General features: G+C 47.8%; 1 protein-coding gene and 1 long non-coding RNA gene across 3 annotated transcripts; one reads left to right on the top strand and one right to left on the bottom strand.

Annotated features, from left to right (window-relative positions):
• Positions 1 to 1,809: 1,809 nt before the first annotated feature.
• On the bottom strand, positions 1,810 to 19,897 carry SRRM2 (serine/arginine repetitive matrix 2; the record flags this gene model as incomplete). 2 transcript variants are annotated; one of them, XM_081836142.1, is made up of 15 exons in its annotated part: positions 19,765 to 19,897; positions 18,211 to 18,487; positions 16,591 to 16,695; positions 16,224 to 16,421; positions 15,600 to 15,677; positions 15,369 to 15,431; positions 14,945 to 14,971; positions 14,526 to 14,576; positions 14,338 to 14,427; positions 14,002 to 14,194; positions 9,084 to 13,861; positions 6,492 to 6,761; positions 4,344 to 4,469; positions 4,077 to 4,193; positions 1,810 to 2,904 (listed from the first exon to the last, which is right to left on the bottom strand). In XM_081836142.1, the coding sequence occupies exons 2-15, from the start codon at positions 18,447 to 18,449 to the stop codon at positions 2,895 to 2,897; spliced, it is 6,345 nt and encodes a 2,114-aa protein (XP_081692268.1). In that variant the 5' UTR covers positions 18,450 to 18,487; positions 19,765 to 19,897. The 2 variants fall into 2 exon arrangements, with proteins under 2 accessions (XP_081692268.1, XP_081692269.1); XM_081836143.1 differs by lacking the exons at positions 1,810 to 2,904; positions 19,765 to 19,897 and having other exon boundaries at positions 4,073 to 4,193.
• On the top strand, positions 5,408 to 6,034 carry LOC309327081. The gene is made up of 2 exons (XR_014150403.1): positions 5,408 to 5,618; positions 5,896 to 6,034. It is a non-coding gene; the product is annotated as an uncharacterized lncRNA (long non-coding RNA).
• Positions 19,898 to 20,360: the final 463 nt, after the last annotated feature.

Here is a 20,360-nt window from a genome sequence, read left to right as displayed (position 1 = left end):
TCTGGCATGGAAGATATTTCAAGTGTTACATATTCGTTTGTGATGCGGCATCACAAAGGCTCCCCTTTGTGGAGCAGAAGTGAAGAGCCCTTTGGAGATGACTTGGTTGAGAGCCACAAAAGATGATAAAGGAGGTTAGAAGGCACAAGGACAAAATAAACTGTGCTTGCTTAGTCTAAGAGGGGGAAATCAATGGGAAATAAAATGCTTTTCTTTATCTAGGAAGGAGAGGAGAGGCATTGATTGGCTAGCTGCAAGTTGGCAATTTGAGGCTTGTCACAAGTTGCCCCAGAAGCAGGATTACCATGAAAGAGCAAAACAAACAACCATGTTCAAAGTACAGGGAAGCAAATTTAGGAGAAGTGTTTAGCAACAGCTCTCCCAAGACCAGTGAAGCTCAACAAAGCACAAGATCTCGAGAGGCAGGGGAGAAAGGGAGCATCGTTTGGGGTATGTACCTTTAAAAAAAAAAATTAAAAGCACTTTGAAAAGAAGAATAAAGGGGAAGAGGGTGGTGGTTTTAAGCTTTTTTTTTAGCAAAGTGGCCAGGACAAGAGGGTACACAATCTGAACAGCTGCACTGGCAAGAAATGCATTTTCCTTTGAAAAGCAAGAACAACACACTAGCCTGTGCAACAGCAGACTCTAGCGACTATTATTAGGCATGACAGCAGTGCTATTTCCTCCACCACCACCACCCCATCTCACCCTTCCAACACATTTACACAAAAAATCTTAACACGCTCTCTCTTTTCAGTCAAGGAATGGGTTTAAGGGAATTTAATTTGTGATGTAAGTGACTGAGAGACCTGAACCATGTTGTGGCTGCAAGGAATGAAAACTCACTAGGCAAAAACAGTTCTGGCAACCATCTGGATCCAATACAACCAGTCAGGATACAAATATATGTGGATTCCTATTTCACTGTAATCAACATTATACGCCTATATCAAATTTTGCAACTGAGTCCACAGGAAAGAAAGCAAATCCTAATGTTTCCCATGTCTGCAACACTGGGGTACCTCTTGTTTCTTACACTCATACTAAATTTTCAAGAGTGCCCTATTTTTGTCAGGCACGCTTGAGAACTTGCTCTGAAATGAATTTGTCTTCCATAATGAGATGCAATGCCTTTACTACTTTCCCTTTAGAAATTTTGGGCTCTCACTCTTTCCTCCCCATTAGCAATCATACTTTCCTACCAAAGGGTCCGTCGAACAGAGCCTCATCAGAGTCCCCTTTGCAACCAACATGGCAGAGAACTGAGGTGGTCCTTTCCTGATGTGGTCCTGACATGTATTTTGCCCAGCAAAGGTAACTAAGAGTACATATTTACAGGCTATTACAAAGGAGTATCTTCACTTGATTCTTGTATTTTCTATCTGGTTGCCCAGCTTGGCCTGATTGAGCCAGAGTATTTCTTTTTTTAAAAGAGGATATGCAGAATTACTTATTGTTACTCAATGTTACTCTTGCTATTTATAGCCACTTTGACTGTAAGAAAAGGGCTAAGAACATCGTTTCTAACTAAATTTTAAAATACACTTTAGAAATATGCTGTGGGCTGTCACCATGTTGTAACTGAAGGCTTCAACTCTCAGAACCTGGAGGATAGCTTTATAAAGTGGGAGGGCCAATGTACTAATTAAGCAATCAAATCTCTACATCTGAAAAACTAACGCAGTTAAGACCCAGAACTGCAATGTCAAGACAAAGCAGAATAAAAAAACTTCCACATGTAATAGAGGTCTTGTTTGACAAGACAACACCACAGAAGAGGCAGAGAAAATCCCAGGGATTCAACAACAATTTCTGCATTTCGTAAGTTTTTTATTTGACAGAAAAAATCTCCTTGCTGTACATATCAAAAAAAATTAAATGCTTTTAAGAAATATGAAGAAACTTCTGTTCCCATCCCTCCCTGATTTAGGGTTTCTCGGCTTCTTTCCAGCAGAATTTCTCTCACCTTCCCTTGTAAAATGCCTGTCTGCCCCCTTTCCAGTCCCTATCTTGACCCCTCCTGACCTGGCTCAGCTGATCAATATGAAAGAGTCTGCTTTGAGGGAAGGATAAAAAGGAAAAAGAGCACCGCATATTAAAATCTGTTTGTTTTGGGGGGCAGAAATTATCTAATGCTCAAATTGTGCCACCATCAGAAGTCAACCCCACTGTTGCAGGCTACAAGCAACACCTAATTTCTCCCAAAAAGTTTGCTTGCACTTCTCCTGAAGCAGTGGGTCACAGAAGGAAAGCTTCTGAATATTCAGCAGGAGCCCCCCACCCCGGCCCTGAAAACTAGGGGATCCCCAAAGCCAACCTGCCCTCCTTCCCCTTTTTTTCCTACAACCCTCCACCATTACAGAGAGGGGTGCCTGAGAAACGCTAAATCAACAGATTAGCTCACATATATCTCCCTACTCCCCACCCGCCCACCCTTTTTGTGTTTTCTTTTATTTAAACCTTTTATGTCTAAATCAACAAAAAGGAGACCCCTCTCTCAAAACACAGAAGTAAAGATTTTAGCTGTAAAACGCACAGAAAAAACGCTCACAAGAGAGAGAGAGAAAAAAAATCAAATGAACATCACCAACTGTTGGGAAGAGGAAGAAGAGGAGCGCAGAGACGGCGGATCCTGGTGGGTGCTGAGCAGAGATGTCCAGGGAGGGGAATGTAGCTGCCGACAAATGATGGGCAATAAAGACAGGGACAGTGAAGGAAAAACTAATGAGAATAAAAAGCCAATGGCAAATGAAGAGGGCCCCCCCACACAAACACACTGGCTTCCAGTGGGCTTCAGGAGGCAGGGGGCTCCCACCTGGGACAGCACTGTGGGAGGCTGGGGTGGTGCAGTCTGTGGTTGCAAGGGCAAGGGCTTTCCAGATTCTCCAAGAGGCTTAGGGGGACCTGGAAGGGGGCAAAGAGAGGAGAAATTAGCAAGCTTCGCTCCCAGGATGGGCTACCACCCGAATTTCCCAGCCTAGGGGCAGACCACCTGCCCCAGGCTCTTGAGGTCACTCCAGAGTGAACTGTAACCTTTTCACAATTTTCTACATCACCTTAAGGAATCATGGCCACTTGGACACCAGTAGTACAGAGTGGAAAATGTTGTGAGGGAGAAGGGAAAGCTTCACAATGCCCACTGGAGAAGGTTGGACAGCCTTATGTATCTGCAGGCCATTAGGGAATGAGGCAGGAAAGAGTCCACAACCCCCAAATAGAAAAACCCACAGAAGGCCTGCTTCTGAAGACAAGCGTCTATACAATGAGCCAGCCCGAGCCAACCTTCAGCACGCTTCTTACCCCTCTCCCCCAGGAGAGAAGAACTTGGGACTATGACATCACACACCAGGAAGCAAAAGAGGCTGCAGTAACAACCTCCACATATTTGTAACACTTTCTACCTGTGTGATGGTTTTAACGGATGATTTTAACAGTCAGCTGCTCTGGGGGTCAATCTTGGTTTGAACGTGAGGTGAAGCAAATATTTCCCATAGAGTGATGTCACAAAGGTCTACTCAATGTTCTATCAATTAATTTACAAACATTACTAGAGGGAAACCTCCCATCCAGGAAGTTACAGAGTCTGACCTACTCAACTTCCACAGAATTACAGTGCAGCTGCACCATGTGCTTTCCCAGCCATCCTATGACACGATTCTGTAACTCAACCGCAAAGATCAGCAGGAACATGGAACAGCGTTTTCTGGGACACTACACCCAAGGCCATTCACTTAGAGCAGAGGGGAGGAGCTGCAGCCCCAGGGACCAAGGTGGCCCTCTAGGGCATCTTTATCTGACGCTTGGACCTCCTCCCAGGCCACACCCAGAGCCAAGCTCTGTGATTTTACCTGACTGGAATGTGTGTCCTTAAACTATTACAGTTCATCTCGTTTGCCTGAATGGAGGATAGAGAAACAGGGGAAAGGGGCTCTATGTAGAAACCTGTTCTTACAGGCTGCTTTTTGTCAATAATTCAAATCTGGAGTTGCTGGGGGTTTTGCTGAATTACTGCTCTTTATGAGCTGTCATATTTTATAAGCCACCTTAAATACTGTCAGAAACCAAGCAAATACTACCTTGAAGTTCTGCGGCGGGGGACTCGGGGGCTGGGGGAATTGCGTCGACGTTTCCGGCCTGGAGACCTGCTGATGCTTCGTCTGTTTCTCTGCGAGGACCTGTCCCTGGACCTGTCCCTGGAGAAGCAAAGGAAGGCATGAAGCTGGTCCAAGTTATCTTAACTCCCATTCTCACATATCCTCCCTCCCTATTCCAAACAGATCCCTAGCCGCCGCCTCCCTCCCTCACAATCCCAACATGGTGAGAAGGGAGGCTCAGGTTCCTACCTGCGTCGGTCCCTTGGAGCTGAAGGCAGCTGGACCGGAGGGGATACCCGGCGGCGTTCTGCTGGGGAGTAGCTGAGGGAGCGTGAATCACGCAGGGAGTCAATAGGCTTCCGGGGACTGCGTGACCTGAAGGAAAAGAGAGAAGATGGGCTGCTTAAGAGTGCATTCACCACACTTGGCCCTTCAGCTGTGGGAGAAGAAAAAGAACTCGTGTGATCATTTTCCAGCAAAATGCTGGACAAGAGTAAAGCATGGACACACCCCTAGGCTGTACCCCTTACCTTTCCCGCCCTGACTTGGCCACAGTGATCCATGCGACGGTCATCTCCAGGCTTGACTACTGTAATTCGCTCTATGCGGGGCTGCCCTTGAAGCTGTCCCAGAAACTCCAGCGGGTACAGAATGCTGCAGCGAGGCTCCTCACGGGGTCTCTGCCATGGGAGCATATTCACCCAGTGCTTTTCAAGCTGCACTGGCTCCCGGTGGAGTACAGGGTCAGATTTAAGGTGCTGCTTTTGACCTTTAAAGCCCTTCACAGCCTGGGACCCTCGTACCTACGGGACCGCCTCTCCCGGTATGCCCCACGGAGAGCCTCAAGGTCCATAAATAGCAACCCTAGTGGTCCCAGGCCCTAAGGAAGTTAGATTGGCTTCAACCAGAGCCAGGGCCTTTTCAACTCTGGCTCCGGCCTGGTAGAACGCTCTGCCTCATGAGACCAGGGCCCTGCAGGATCTGATTTCTTTCCGCAGGGCCTGTAAGACAGAGTTGTTCCGCCTGGCCTTTGGCTTGGAGCCAGTTTGATTCCCTCCCTCCCTCCCTCCATCTCTCTTTTTTTTTTTTTTCTTTTCCTTCTCCTCCTGTGACGAGGCTACATTTTAATATTTTAATGTTCCATTATTTTAATGTTGTATTTTATTTTTGTTTTTAAGTTGTAATCTTTCTTCTTGTTTTTATTATTGTTTGTAAGCCGCTCTGAGCCCGGCTTTGGGGAGAGCGGGGTATAAATAAAAAATTATTATTATTATTATTATTATTATTATTATTATTATTATTATTATTACCCAGAGCTGAATACCCGTGCACTCGTACTACATGCAGAGTTCAGAATCCTTTCATTTTTAAGATGTTTCCAATTCAGTAGTAGTTCCATATTTTAGGAGCCCACGCGTAAAATTCTCTCTGTGGCCTCATTCTTTTCACTGACATCACTTGCACGTCAGGGAGAGAACTAGCAAGTAATGCAGCAGTAGCAGCTGCCACACCATTTTCCTTGCTGTTGCCATAACTCATGCAATCACTCTGGACCAAAGGGTGGCTGAGCAAACGGTTAAAGGTAAACAGACTCTCTGCAAAGGGCCCCCTGATTGCCCCATCAGGCCAAGCCCCAATGCTGGAGTTGTTTGAATCCTTAAAGCTGCAGAGGCAGACTACAGTATGTGCAGGAAATGCCTGGCAAGATCTCAGTTGGGCGGAGGCTAAGCAAGCTTTCTACCGGAAAGGACTTTGGAGCCCAGCAGAAATCCGGGCATCTAACAGTGGTTTTCAAGAAGAGGTTGATGCAGAGCAAGCCAACAGATACCAGCTTCCTTAACAGAAACATGAAAGCTGCCTTATACAGAGCCAGATCACTGTTCCATCTAGCTCAGTCTTGTCTACACCAGGGATGAGGAACCTGTGACGCTCCAGATGTTGTTGGAGTAGAACTCCCATCAGCCTCAGGGAACACAGCCAATCATCAGGGAGAGCCACAGGTTCCCTATTCCTAGGCATCAATGAATTGGCAGCAGCTCTCCAGGACTTCAAACAGGGGTCTCCTACCTGGAGATGCCAGTGGCACAAGAGCAAGCCTCCTCACTCCCCCCCCCCTACACACAATCAGGCCCAAAGTCTTCTGCACCTTTGTTACCCACCTGCAACACTTGGGACTGCTGGCATTCTGCTACACATGCTCTTTTTACACCATTTTCACTAACACTGTGGTGCCAACAGCCACGCTAATTAAAGAGTTGGAAGAACGGAGAACAGTCATGTAGGAGGAAGGGGCTGGTCCACGCCATACTAAAATAAAGTCACTGCCAATAAGTCATGGCATCATTCCCTTGCAGCAGATTCTCAGCTCTTTCACCAATAACCAATAAGAATACTTACTTCCTCTTCTCTGGAGACGGCTTCTTTTTGGGGACCACTTTGGCTGGTACCTGGGATCCAGTCTTAGGTGACGAGGGTGAAGCAGAGGAGGAAGACGATGAAGATGAGGAGGAGGCAGAGGACGAGGAGGAGGATGTGGAGGAGGAGGAAGAGGAAGAGGAGGAAGAGCTGCTGCTGGAACTGCTGGAGCTCTGAGAACGGCGCTTACGTTTGCCCACTTCCAAAGGCTGCTCATCACGGTTAGCCTCCTTCAGCACTGGACTTGGTGGCCTGGGGCAGGAGAAGATAAAATGAAGGATAGTATCAAGTTCAAACACACAGGGCAATTGTGTTAAAAGGATTAAGACAGGTATTAGTGGGTTACTTCTAGAATCACCAGTTTTGTTTCTTTGCCAGGGGAAACTGATACACTAACCTTTGGATCATGGTGTTTATGGGAAAGGTCCTGGAGACTAGCTGCCTTAGCTCCCCTTTACATTTCTGTTATCAGAATGGTTGCCGCTGTTCCCACCACACCAGAAAACATTGAAGGCTTCTAATGCACATTGGCCTACTGCTACATCACAATGGCTACATCTCTGAAAGGGCCAGTGTCACCTCTACGGTTGCCAACTGGGACAAAGCAGAAACCTCGTGAGTGAAACACTTTTTGATAACGGGTGGGGAGCCTGTGCCCCGCAAGCTGTCATTGAACAGATTTCAACTCCATCATCTCAGAACCATTGGCCACAATGGACATGGCTGGTGGAAGTTGGGAGTCCAACCACATCAGAAAGGACACGAGTTCACCCCCTATTTCAGGTGTTCTTAGATCAATGTAGAATCATCACCTGCAGTAGGAACAGCAACCTCACTAGTAAGATAATGTCAAAGGAGGTTCTCATTCCTGAAGTTCAAAAATCAGAACAGTATTTCGATTAGTGATTCTAATGATCAGCCTCTTCCATCTCCCAACTCTTGCTTCCTCTTCCCATTCTCCAGTCCCCTAATGCCTTGTTTTCTAGTTCTATCACCCCAAACCACGTCAAAAGTAAATATGAAAAGTACACAGAACTAGAATCTTGGGGAAAGATTCAAAGGATGTTCACAAACCTAGCCACATGCATTTCATGTGTACAAACACATGCTCTGCAAAGGAGCCCTGCATTTGGTCTCACCAGGTATGCTTTAAAGGAGCAAAAGGCTTGCATGGGGCCTGCAGTGCAAATTCAGAGCCCAAATTCCATGTGCCTTCCTGCTACAAAGACACAGTGAAGTGAAACAAGGTTAGCCTCTGGTGGACAAAGGCCACCATTACGGCATTTAAAAACCATTTCAGCTAACATGAAGAACTTTATGAGATATTTTAAAACTAAGAGGTAAAGCTCTCACCCTCATTTGGTAGATTTAAGTGTCCGAATAGAGAGTGGAGAGAGAAGCCATGAAAAGCAAGAGGTAAAGTCTATGACATTTCTATGCCAAGCTTAAGAAACATACAAGATATGGACACTGGCCATCCACAAGCAGAATCTGGGATAGCTAAGCTATACAGGTCATGTTATGCCCCTTTTTGCTTAAGGAAGCCTCTCATACGGACACCTATTGGCAACTAGAAGAGAGAGGACCAGCTGAAAAGGGGATAGCATACATGCATCCTTGTACCCTTCTCAAGCCTACTTAGTTTCTGTACTAAGGAATGGATATGCCTTTATGCCCCTCCAATGGCCAGCATACAAACACAGGTTACCAGCTTCTTAATAACTTCTGACAGCTTATTTTCAAGGCTGATATTAGTGCCAAGACACACTACACTGGTTAATTTCGCACACCAAAGCAAGGAGGATTCAATTATTAGCTTGCGCTTGTTATATTGGGGCAGCCAACCCCTGACCTGAAGAGCTGATGCAATCACCCAAGGAAGTTTTTCTGGCCCTCCAAGACCCACCCTCCCAATTCTGGAGGTGGCAAAAAGATAAAATAAATTTTAAGTACATGCAGTCCTGAAGAGGGTGAAGATCCCTGTGCCCTGCTTGAGATGTAAATCTTCCTCTCCTCAGCCATCAGGCTGGAGTGGAGAGAGGAAAATTACCAGCTGAGGTGGTGTGCGTGGGGGACAAGACCTATTACTGACAATCCGTGCCCAAACAGTTGACCAAGAGTGAAAGCACCCCTCAGGCCACAAAAGGTTAGCAACCAGTCGAGCTTTGCATAAAAATCTTACAGAGAATATCTCTTGGTTTTCAAGGTCTTAGCTATTTCGCACTCTCAGCCTGCATAGAAAAACACACACTTCAAGTATCAGATGAAATTGATTTTGTCCCCAAATTTTTCATGCTATAATGTGAGTCTTTCAAGGTGCTACAAAACTCCCTTTTCTGGAGTGGTTGGCACAATGTGGAGTTGTACAGTGGAGGAGATGGTTGGAAAACAAGGCACAAAGGGTCAGAGGTAGGGATAACCTGAGTAAATACAGCAGAACAGGTGATCTAGAAGTGAAGACAAGATGCAAGAAAACAGCAGCTTCATCTAAGACAGGTATGAACAGTGATTACTAGCAACTTAAGGGAGCGGGAACGGGGGGGGGCGGAGAGAGAGATAAATATAGGCTCTTACTGTTTTGGTACAATCTCCGCCTCAAGGTCTTTTGCCGGCTGATCCGGGGGGATGGACTCAGATGAGCTGGATTCAGAATCGGAATCAGAGGACGATGAGGAAGAGGAGGAGGAGGAGGAGGAGGAAGTGGTGGAGGAAGCAGATGAACTTCTCTTCACCTTTGAAGGAGCAGAGGGTGGCGGAGAGGGGAGAGCCAGTTGTGGGGCAGTAGAACAGCTGCTCCTGGTGTTCTCCTCCATGGCAACAGAAGCCAGCTGTGGCTCAGCCTCCAGGGTGGGGAGGCGCCCGGCAGGCCTCTCTGCTATTTTTCCTTCAGATACAAACTCCTTTTCTTTGGGGGCTGGGGCTAGCACAGAAACCAGGGCTGGAAAGGGGCTGGAGGACTCAGAGGAGGAGGAGGAGGACCGAGCTTTAACAGGAGAAGGGGAGTCTGCATGGGAACTGCTTCTCCCTGACAAAGGAGCACCAGCAGCTGTCTCATCCCTAACTGTGGAAGGATGAAAGACCTGACTCCTATCTCCAGGGCTGTCTCGGACAGTCGTGGAACCGCCATTCTTTGACACGGCAGATGGAGCAGGAGACAGGGCCTTCCGAGCTATGGGAGAGTCCTCACATGGTGGGGTTGGAGTGCGAGGGATGGCAGTGTTGCTTTTGCTGTGCCACAGCGAGGGTGCTGATGACTTCTCCTGGATGTCAGACTTGGGGTATTTCTCCAGCACAGGAGGAGAGCGGGATTTCCTTCCTGGAGAGGTGCAGATTTCTCGGGAGCCTGATCTGGAATGCTTCCTCACAGGAGACGACCGAAAATCAGGAGACACTCTGGTCCCAGTGCTTTTGTAGGTTGCTGTTATTCGCGGGGCATCTAATCTGGGAGGTGAACGGGATGCATTCCGGCTGGTAGCACTCCGTTGTGGCGACAGCCTAGACATCTCTCTCCGTGCTGGTGATCGGGAATGGCCTCTGCGCGGTGAGGCGACTGAGCGCTCACCCTTCCATGTGAAGCGAGATTTGTCTTGACGGGAAGGGGATCTTGAGCAGCTTCGGCCTGGGGACGAGATGGACCTTTCCCGCCGTAATGAGCCCCGAGACTTGTCTCGCCGCCTGGAGAGTGAACGGGAGCGACTCCTCCATGACAGAGAGCCAGATCTCCCCCGTCGCAAGGAGGTTCGAGGTCGGCTGTCACAGTGAGATGACGATTCAGACCTATGTGGATGCATGCTGGTGTTCGACCTCTGCCTGGAGCGTGATCTGGACCTCTGTCTCAGAGGTGTTCTAGATTTCCGTCTTCTTGTAATTGGTGTTCTAGACTTCTCTCTGGCTCGTGGAGATGAACCAGACCTTCGACGTCGTGGTGGGGTTCTAGATTTTATTCTGGGTCTTGGAGAGGATCCAGATCTGCGACGGCGGCGTGGTGGGGTTCTGGACTTCATTCGTGGTCTTGGGGATGAACCAGACCTGCGTCGCCTTGGTGGGGTTCTGGACTTCATTCGTGGTCTTGGAGATGATCCAGACCTACGTCGTCTGGGGGGTGTCCTGGACTTCACTCTGGGCCTTGGTGGTGACCCAGACCTACCACGCTTTGGTGGAGTTCTGGATTTTACTCTAGGTCTGGGTGGAGACCTCGATGTCCTGCGTCTTACAGGTGTCCTTGATTTTACTGACGGTCTGGGAGGTGAAGGAGATCTGCTTACAGATTTTTCTTTTCGATCTGGTGAAGACTCTGAACTGCTCTCACTGTTGTGTATTCTTGGCTTCTCTTTAACCTCTGAATACGACCCTGACCTGCTCCTCCGAGGTGCATCTCTGAGTACCTCTTTCTTCTCTACAGGAGAAACCTTTGAAGTCTCACTTGCTTCTGGAGAAGCTCCAGGTCTGTTGTGCTTTGCAACAGCTGGAAGTGTGCTGTTCTCTGGTTCTGGAGATGAATCTGACCTGCTGTGTGCTGGCGATGATACAGATTTGCTTTTGTTGACTGAAAGTGTTGCAGAGCGACTCAGTCGTGGAGGTGATCGAGATTTATTGTCTTCTGGAGAAGACGTTGATGAAGAGGAGGAGGAAGAGGAGGAGGAGGAGGTGGAGGAGGAAGAGGAGGAGGAGGAAGAAGAAGATCCAGATCTACTTCGCCTTGATGGAATCTCTGACTCTGTGAGTACTGATGACCCAGGCTGGCCTTGACTTGGTGGAGACTTCAATTTCTCTTTCCCAGGGGGAGATGAACCTAATTTACTTTTCCGGAATGGTGATGCAGCTCTCTCCATTACTGCCAATGATTTGTTGTGCCTTGAGGGTGACCCAGATTTTGACTTTATTTCTTGGGATTTGTTTTGTTTTGGGGGAGATTTAGATTTACCATTTAGTTCAGGAGATGATCTGGACCCACTTCTCCGCATAGGTGATCTAGACTTCTCTCTCACTGCTGGAGAGGAGAGCCCAGGCCTGACCTGAATCAACGGTGATGTGACTTTCTTTGTCTCAGGAGAGTACTTGGACTTGCTCCTGGAAGGAGATTTAGATTGCTCCTTGACCAATGGAGAGGAACCAGACCTGCTTCGCCTTGCTGGTGATCTGGATTTCTTCAACTCCAAAGAGCCGGTTGTACATTTTCCCAGTGGTGAAGTGGATTCCTTCTTCAATTCCAAAGATGATCCAGATGTAGTTCGTCTTGGTGGAGACAGAGATTTCTCCCTCAAAGCTGGAGGTGATCCAGACAAGCTCTGCCTTCGGACTGGTGATCTAGGCTTTTCTTTTGCTGCTAGAGACCTTCCAGATCTGCTTCGCTGCAACGGGGGTGTAGACTTTGGTTCTGGAGAGGCTGTTCGTCTTGGAGGGGATAATGAGTTTTCTTTTGTTGATGACTGAGAGGAACCAGACCGGTCTCGTCTTGGAGATGATCTTAATTCCTTCTGCAGCCCTGGAGAGGACCTTGACTTCGTTTTCACTTCTGGGGAAGACTCAGACCTGTTTCGCCTTCTGGAGGATCCAGACCTGCTACGTCTTGCAGGTGAGTTAGATTGGCTTCTTCTAGAAGACATTTTAGATTTCTCTTCAACTGCTGAAGAATCCTCAAACTTCTTTGTATGTCTTGGAGATGAGCCAGATCTGCTCCTTGAGGAAATGCTAGATTTATTTTTGACTGCTGGAGGTGTCCTGGATTGACTTCGCCTTGCTGGTGATCTGGATTTCTTTTTTGGTGTTGAAGAACCAGACCTGCTTTGCCGTGGAGATAACCTGGACTTCGTTTTCAGCCTGGGTGAAGAACTAGAGCGACTGCGCCGTGGTGGTGTTCTTGATTTTTTCTTCCTTGACCTTGGAGATGAACCTGAACGACTTCTTCTAGGAGACAACTGTGATTTCTTCTTTGCCTTTGGAAGTGATCCAGATCGACTGCGCCGGGGAGAAACACGTAATCTGCTTCTTGATTCAGGAGATGAGCCAGACTGGCTACGCCGCAAAGGTTTTCTGGACCTCTCTCTCATTTGGGGGGAGGAACCCGATCGGCTTCTTCTTGAAGAAATTCTAGAGGCCTTCCGATCCGGAGATGACACAGACCTACTTCGCCTTGCTGAAATCAACGACTTCTCTCTCCTTGGTGAAGAGCTTGACCTCCCTCTCCTGGGAGGGGTTCTGGTTCTAGATCGCCCTCTTCTGGGTTGAGTTCTGGATCGAGACCTTGCTCGTCTGGGTGGAGTTCTGGATCGAGACCTGCCCCTTCTTGGTGGGGTTCTTGAACGTGACCTCCCTCTTCTTGGTGGGGTTCTTGACCTTCCCCATCTCCCACTATTTCTGCTTCTAGACCAGCCATGTCTTTGGGGAGTTCTAGAACGAGACCAGCCACGCCTCTGAGGTGTCCGTGATCGGCCCCATCTAGGAGGACTTCGTGAGCGTGACCTGCCCCACCGCTGGGGTGTTCTTGACCGGCCCCGCCACTGAGGGCTGCGAGAACGGATCCTTCTTGGAGGAGTACGTGAACGGGATCGAGCACGTCTCTGAGCCGAGCGAGACCTTCCCCTTCTTGGAGGTGTGCGTGATCTGCCTCTCTTAGCTGGGGTGCGTGACCGAGATCTACCTCTTCGAGCAATGGGTGTTTGGGAGAGAGATCTATCCCTCCGACTGGTCCTTGACTTGTTGCCCCTGGCTGGAGGGGTGCCCGATAATTCACGACGAGATGTGACCTTGGCAGCCTGCTTTTGCCCAGAGCGGGAGACTTCGGGGGATGAACTAGACCTCTCTCTGTGTGCAGAGGTCTTTTCTTTGCCTTGCCTTTTAGGAGGCTCCTCTGGAGAAGAGCTACGGGAAACTGGGGCTGGCTTGGTTGCTGGGGAAGGAGAAGAGGAGGAAGAAGAGGAGCAGCTACCACTCTCTGAAGGAGAACAAGAGCGCTGAGGTGGAGACCCATCGGGTGAGCCCTTCCTCAACTTTGTCTCACTCGCTTTAGAAGTAGGAGATGAGGCAGCTGCCACCTTCTCCTTCTGGTCAGTTGATGATTTAGCCTTGGATGGTAGAGTCCCATTACGATCCTCTGTCTGCTTCTTAGGGGGTGGGGAGACACTCTCCTTCGAGGAATGCTTGTGCCCCAAGACTCTTTCCCGAGAAGGATCACTTGGCATTGGGGAGCGATGCTTGAACCTTGAATCCCGCTCAAATGATGGAGAGGATTTCCGATCCCCATGCCGAGAAGACTTCCTCTCCTTTTCTCTTTCCTTCTCTCTGGCAGGAGATAAAGGGCTGCCAGAGCGCTGGCTGGTCTCACGTACTGGAGAATGCTTAGACATAGTTTTCTGGACAACAGGAGATTTAAAAAAAACACAACTTAGTGTTACAACCCCGACTCTATGATTTTTCTCCTCCAAATATAATCAAGTCCTGCTGAAATCCCTAAGGAATCTCTGTTGCAAGTCACTAAAGTATAATCCCATACCTCCCGCTTTTCTCTGCTTTCTCGAGGGCTTGGGCTCCTGCCCCGCCGGACAGGCTCGGGAGAAGATGAGCGTGTTCTCTCTGGCAGATTCTTGGAAACTGCCTCAGTTTCCGCTTGCTTCCGTGAAGGTGCAGAGGGAGACTTGCTCTGTCGCCTTAAGGGGGCCCGTTTCTGGGCTATGGGGCTACCAGACCTGCAGATGATAAATAACTATCAGAGGCTTGAAATGTGAGTTATTTTCAATAGTCTGCCCAAGTCTGAAATCTGGTTTCAAGAACATTGGACTGGTGTGAGGAAGGAATAAGGGAACTTTGGATCTCCATCCCAAAGCCATACCTGCTACGGGAAGCATCTGAAGAGGAAGAATCATCTGGGGAGGAGGAACGATCCCGTCGGCCTTTCTGAGATGCACTCTCGCTAGTAGACCTAAGAGGGTTAGAAACGTGAGCAGAAAGGATGCAAAAAAAAAGACCACCTTTAGCAAGGAGGGATCTTGGTAGTGGCAAGAAAAACATGGTTTTTACCTCCTGCGTTTCTTTTCCTTAGATTTGTGTTTGCTCTTGGGACTTGGGGACCTGGAAAAATACATTTGTTTTGAAACATTCTGGAAACATTGCACAGCCATTATTTCAATCTCAGTTCCTACAGTGCCCACTGCAGAACATCCCCATCCCTAGGAATAACTAAGAAGCTATTACTAAACAGATGTCTCTAAAACACTGCCACACAATTCATAACAAGATCAATGCAACATGTAGCTAGTAACGTTGGATGTACATGTGGGACAATCAGATTCAAGTCACCACTCAACTATGAAAATCACAGGGTATCCTCTGAGAACTCACAATTTCTCAGTTCTGATTGGTTGAGAATACAAGCAAAGTAAAATCAGAATTGCAAAGAACTCTCTATACCCAAATGCTTTTAAAAAGTTAAGACTCACCTGTGCTTTCTTTTCTTTGACTCTGACCTACAAAACAAAACAGGGTCTTATATACTTCAGCTTATTGCCAGTTACCTAACAACATAATAGCATGCCCAGAAATCGTGATACTGGATGAAAAGTGATGACTTCCCTCCAACCCAGTCCTACACAGGATGCTTCCAGACAAAGAATCTCTGACAAGAGATAGCTACATATAGGGTGAGAAAGGCCCCAAACTCTACATCATGTAACCTCTTTTGTAGCGGAAGACAAGACAACCATACCCCACAGAAAGCAAGGTCTGTTCTCTCATGCACACTTGAAGACAGAACCATAAGCTATTTAGGGAACACTGAAAATAACCATCAGCTGAAGAGATGAAGATCCTAAAGCCCAGTCTATCACACTAAGCCAGCCTGTCTCTCCTAAGATAGCCCCTTACCTGTGTTTCTTTTTCTTTGAACTTTTCTTCCTCTCCCTCCGAGAAGGTGATCTGCTCTCAGATCTGAAGAGACAAACAAAAGGGACATGTTACATGTGGCAAGGGGTAATGGAGACCCACACATCCCAGATCCCTTACTCTCTCCCCTCACTAATGCACCCCACCTAGCCAAACTCAAACTCACACCCTCTTCTCGCCACATCTCACCACTGCCTTTGTTCATGCACCCACCTGCCTCTGTCTTTCTTCTTTTTCTTCTTCTTCTGTTTTGGGGACGGTGAGCGGGAGCTGCTAGACTCTTTAACAAGACTGGGAAAACACAGAGAAATGGTGAAAAACCAACTCCCAAACAGGCTCCAAAATAACGGCTCTCCCTTCCTTCTTTCCTCTCCCCATTCCTCCCAACAAATCCCCAAGCAGGCAACTAGGCTGCCAAATATAAATTCTCAAGTTTAGGGGTATTAGCATGCACACCACAAAAGGTATATTAGGGAGTCCCAGTATCGTTAACAACCCTTACAAAAATTACGTCAAATTACATAATTTTTTTACAGCCAGTTAATCAAGCAAAGAGATCAATAACTCATGTCAAAATGCAAATCAGATTTTTTAAATACATATATATTTAATAAAAGTATCATCTGATGTAATCTTACCCCAAGGCAAGGCTTGTATTATATAGTACAGTGAACGCCAAACAACTTTTATCAAATAATACCTATTTCTTAAACAAAAAAATACAATAAATTGTTTCCCAATCCATGCAAAGCGACAAGAGCTCAACTGAGGTAGGCACAACCATGTCTACCTCCCCAACTTCTACTTTTCCTTTCCTCAGCAAGGATGCCCACATACCTGTACTGCTTTTGCTGTTCCTGCTGCTGCTTAGCTGCTGCTGCTGCTGCTGCTGCAGCAGCTGTTGCTGCCTCCTTAGCCCTGCGGTTGGGGTCAAAGGAGCTGCCATCCACATAGTTGTCACTAATTCCAAAGGCAGCTCTAAGCCTCTCATTCTTCTTTTCATTGGCCTCAGCCAGCTGATGGGTCTCTGTGACACTGGAGAAGAACAGAAATAGTTACTACAGGGGGGAAACTAGAGGTTATGAGGCAAGCCCAAGGTAAGTATGGGAGGAGCAAGAAGCCCCACAAGGAATGGAAAGGAGGTGGGGCGCTAATGAATCAGTCAGCTCATCAGAATCAGAATCCACCAAGGTGCCTTACTTACGTCGGCTTCTGCTGCTGTTCCCCCTCCTTGACCACTGCTACATCCTTCTCCAAAAGCATCATCCGAAAAGTGGCTACCTTTTCCTGGATCTCCCCTTCTCCATACCTGGGTTGAGAAAGCCAGAAAATATTTTACAAGGCTTACCAGATGGGTCCCATAAACAAGGTAACCAGTCTCTAATGAGGTAGTAGGCAGTGCTGCTAAGGGACATGAATCGTAACAGATTCAAAACACTGACTACTTCTAACACAGCATAGTACTTATGACTTAAATGTAAACCAGACTTAAGCACATCCCCCCCGCCACACACATCATGACCTAGCTAAGTGTCTTTCTACGAACCACTATTCTCTCAGCCTCAGCTTCCCTGAGATCTGCAATCTAGAGATAATATTACAACATCTCTGCATCAGAGAATCATCATTATCAATAAAGCATTTGACTAGAACTTCAAAGTATTTTATAAAAAGCTAAGCAAAGTTGTTACTCCCCCGAAAGGAATAATTTTCTACTACAAATGAAAATGTCATCTTCACTCTTGGAATCCAGCAAAACAAAATCAACAAATTTAACTCTTCTTGCAATACACATAAAATTGACTGAACACCTACTAAATGTAAAGTAACTTCACTCTGCTTGTTTTTCCTATAAATAAGCTAACACTACATATATTATATCTGAAGCTTCTTGAAAGCACTTCTGAACAAGTCCATTGAAACCACGTCAGCAAGTGGCCAGTGCTACAACGCTTATGTACACCTAGCATGTATGACATGATTTCTCATACTTTCAACTCCTTGAGGCAGCTAAAAATTACTGAGGTCCTCCCATCACAAAAATGTTATATATATAGGCAGTTTGGTACTATCAGCAGGCAATTACAGACATCGAATCCATATTTAGAAATTACTAAATTCTTTGCCAAAGCATTTTCCTGGTAACAATGAGGTCCATGGTTTAACTTTCTTCAAGCATAGTAGACATTTACTCAGGAGGTACTAAAACCCAGCCCCCCTATTGACTAATCCAGAGAATTGACAGATCCAGAGGCTCACTTTAAGTAGAGAAGGCTTTTTCCCCACTCCCACTCCCACTCACCTCTCCTAAGTATTTTTACCCATTTCATGTAAATTCTTCTCCCATTCACCTTTCATGATCAACTTGTACTTCATTCCCCCACCCTACCCTACCATCAGGCCCGGTCCTTGAACACGTTCACTTATTCTTTCCATTTCAGTTTTCCTCTTCTCTACTCCTAGTCTATTTATACCTGTATTATTAATCATAAATATGTAACTTTCCAATTTCCTTCAATACCTACTCTCACCCTTTGCCCTTAGAGGAAGGACAGCTTTTCCTTCCTCATCCCTGCATCCTAACTTTGTCTACCTTCCATCACTGCTGTGCTAACAGATCAGAGTAATTGGTCAGCTACCAAGACCAAGGTTGCCAACAAATGAAGGCAGAAATCCCAGCTGCAATGTCCACATACCCCACCTTCTTCCACAATTGCTATCAGCCTTATTCATTCAACAGCTTCCACTATCTCCATGCTTATTTTTCAGCCCCCATTGTTATATTCCAAATATCTCTGCTTCCCTATTGCCTGCTACAACCTACCCCTGCTCTTCCATGAGTTCAGCCAACTCTAAGCATTTCAGCTCAACCTTCCGCTTGCGCTCGTGGTCCAGGATGTCCTGGTTGGGTTTTTTAACCAGGGATGACTCCAGCTTCCTCAACTCCTCTTCTGACTTGTAGTCAGTGCGATCTTTCTTGTGGCGCACGGCCGAGAGGTTGCGCTGCACGTAACCGTTGGTGCCGCTGCCCCGGGGAGTGGGGAGTCCTATCCCATTGTACATGGCGCTCACAGGCTAGCACCAACGGTGCCTCTTAATGCCTACAGAAAAAAAACAGAGGATGTATGGCTAGAAGCAGAGGCAAAAGAGCAACTGGCAGCTTCTGCCAACATTTTCCAAATACCAGGATGGACCCATGCTTCTTCACAATCAAGACTGAAAATATAAATGCACAGAAGAAATCCATAGAACTCATGCAGTGCAACATGCTTCCCACAAATCCCAACCTGAATCTAGTGCCAAACACCCCCTCACACACACTTTCCTTTCTTCTTACTTTGCCCCATTAATGTTCTCTATGCATCTTCAAATTTACTCCTTATCAAAGTCTTCCTTATTGCATTTCAGGCTTCTCTTCCCCTCATCTTCAAATTCTATCTGATCCCCCAGAGAACTGTTTCACCTACAGCCTCTTACCTACATTTTTCCTGTTCAACACTTTTCCCTTTATGCACCTCTCAGAAACCTGAATTTTTTTCCTCCACCTGCTGTCAGAATTTGCTTAAATTTACTCATCCCATCCCCTAGAGAGCAGAAATGATCACAAAACCCTAGAGTCTTAACTTTCACTCTACTGAGCCCCTCTTCCTATTTTTACATTTTACACAAATACAACCCTATCCTTTGTCCCCAACCCCACCAGTTTCAAGCCCCCAGCTATGGCTACAATCCTGTTCATTATTATCTGGGAGCTCAGTCGGACTTACCTCTGAGCAAAAAAAACCAAACAAACCGCACACGATTGCCCTGCACGCACTCCCCTCCTCCCTCACTATCCCATTTGATCCTCTTTCATAAACGGCTGAAATGCCAGCCCGATATTTTCCCAATCTGGCTCCAACCACCCCATTCACCTCCTTCTTTGAAGGACTGAACCACCCCCTCCCAATCTTGTTATAACCTCCCTACTCCCTATGAGGTTTCTAGCCGGCTTAAAGGCCTGCGCCCCCCACCACATGCACCCACAACCTGGCTACGAGGAATCCATTCTTACATTCCCCACCCCCAAATAGGCCTGGACAGCCATCTCTGTAGCAGTTTCAAGCCCCACCCCTGCCTCTACCCCTTACTAGGCCTTTCCTCCCTCCCCAGGAATATCCACACACACACACAGCCCTACCTATTAGGCCGATTCACCTCAAGGCCTGATGGAGCCGTTCGAGACCCTCCCTCTGCCCGCACCCCAGCACTCAACCCAACACCCGCCCACGCATGCACCGCGTCCGTAACTTGCGCCCGCGCGCCCCCTGCCCAAACCCTCCCCTCGCTCCCCCTGCGCGACTCCCGAGACCCGGCCGCCCCGGAGTAGGCCTCTCACCCGCCTCCCTCGCGCTGCCCAGGGAGGCCGCACTCTCTGCCTGCGCCACTCGCTCGCTCGCGCTCCCTCACCCGACGCAGCAGCAGCAGCCGCGGCGCAGGCGAAGGGTGAAGGGGAGGAGGGGGAAAGGAGGAGGAGAGGCGGAACCGCCCCCCTTCCCGTCCAATTCGCTCCCGTCTGTCCCTCTCCTCGCCCGCGGGGTTATGGGAAACGTAGTCCTTTCCTTCGCGATCAAGACCCCGACGCCAAGGGCCCGAGGCATGGAAAAGACTACAACTCCCGGCATGTAACGCAAGCAGCGCGAAGGTCGGACGCCATTTTCTAAAGCGCTCTGGGGAGAGGGATAGAGATTGGGGGGGAGGGTGTTTCAGGAAGACTTTGCCCCTGCGGGTGGTTTTTCCTTTCGCTCTCTCACCCTCACTTTTTCCCCCTCTCTCTCTCGTACAGCAGTCACATCGATGCGCGACGCACTTCGGAAGGCACCGCTAGTGGTGCGTGAGGGAGCGGGGACAGGACGAGACGAGACGGAACCGTCCCTCCCGTCAGCCACCGCGCGTTCCCAAATTAGAGAGGAGAGGGGAGGAATCCAGAGTAGA

The sequence above is a fragment of the Podarcis erhardii genome (genome assembly GCF_964252035.2).
Source record: "Podarcis erhardii genome assembly, chromosome: 13".
Taxonomy (NCBI): domain Eukaryota; kingdom Metazoa; phylum Chordata; class Lepidosauria; order Squamata; family Lacertidae; genus Podarcis; species Podarcis erhardii.
Note: the sequence above shows the minus strand (reverse complement) of the source record. Positions and strands in the feature narration are given on the sequence as shown.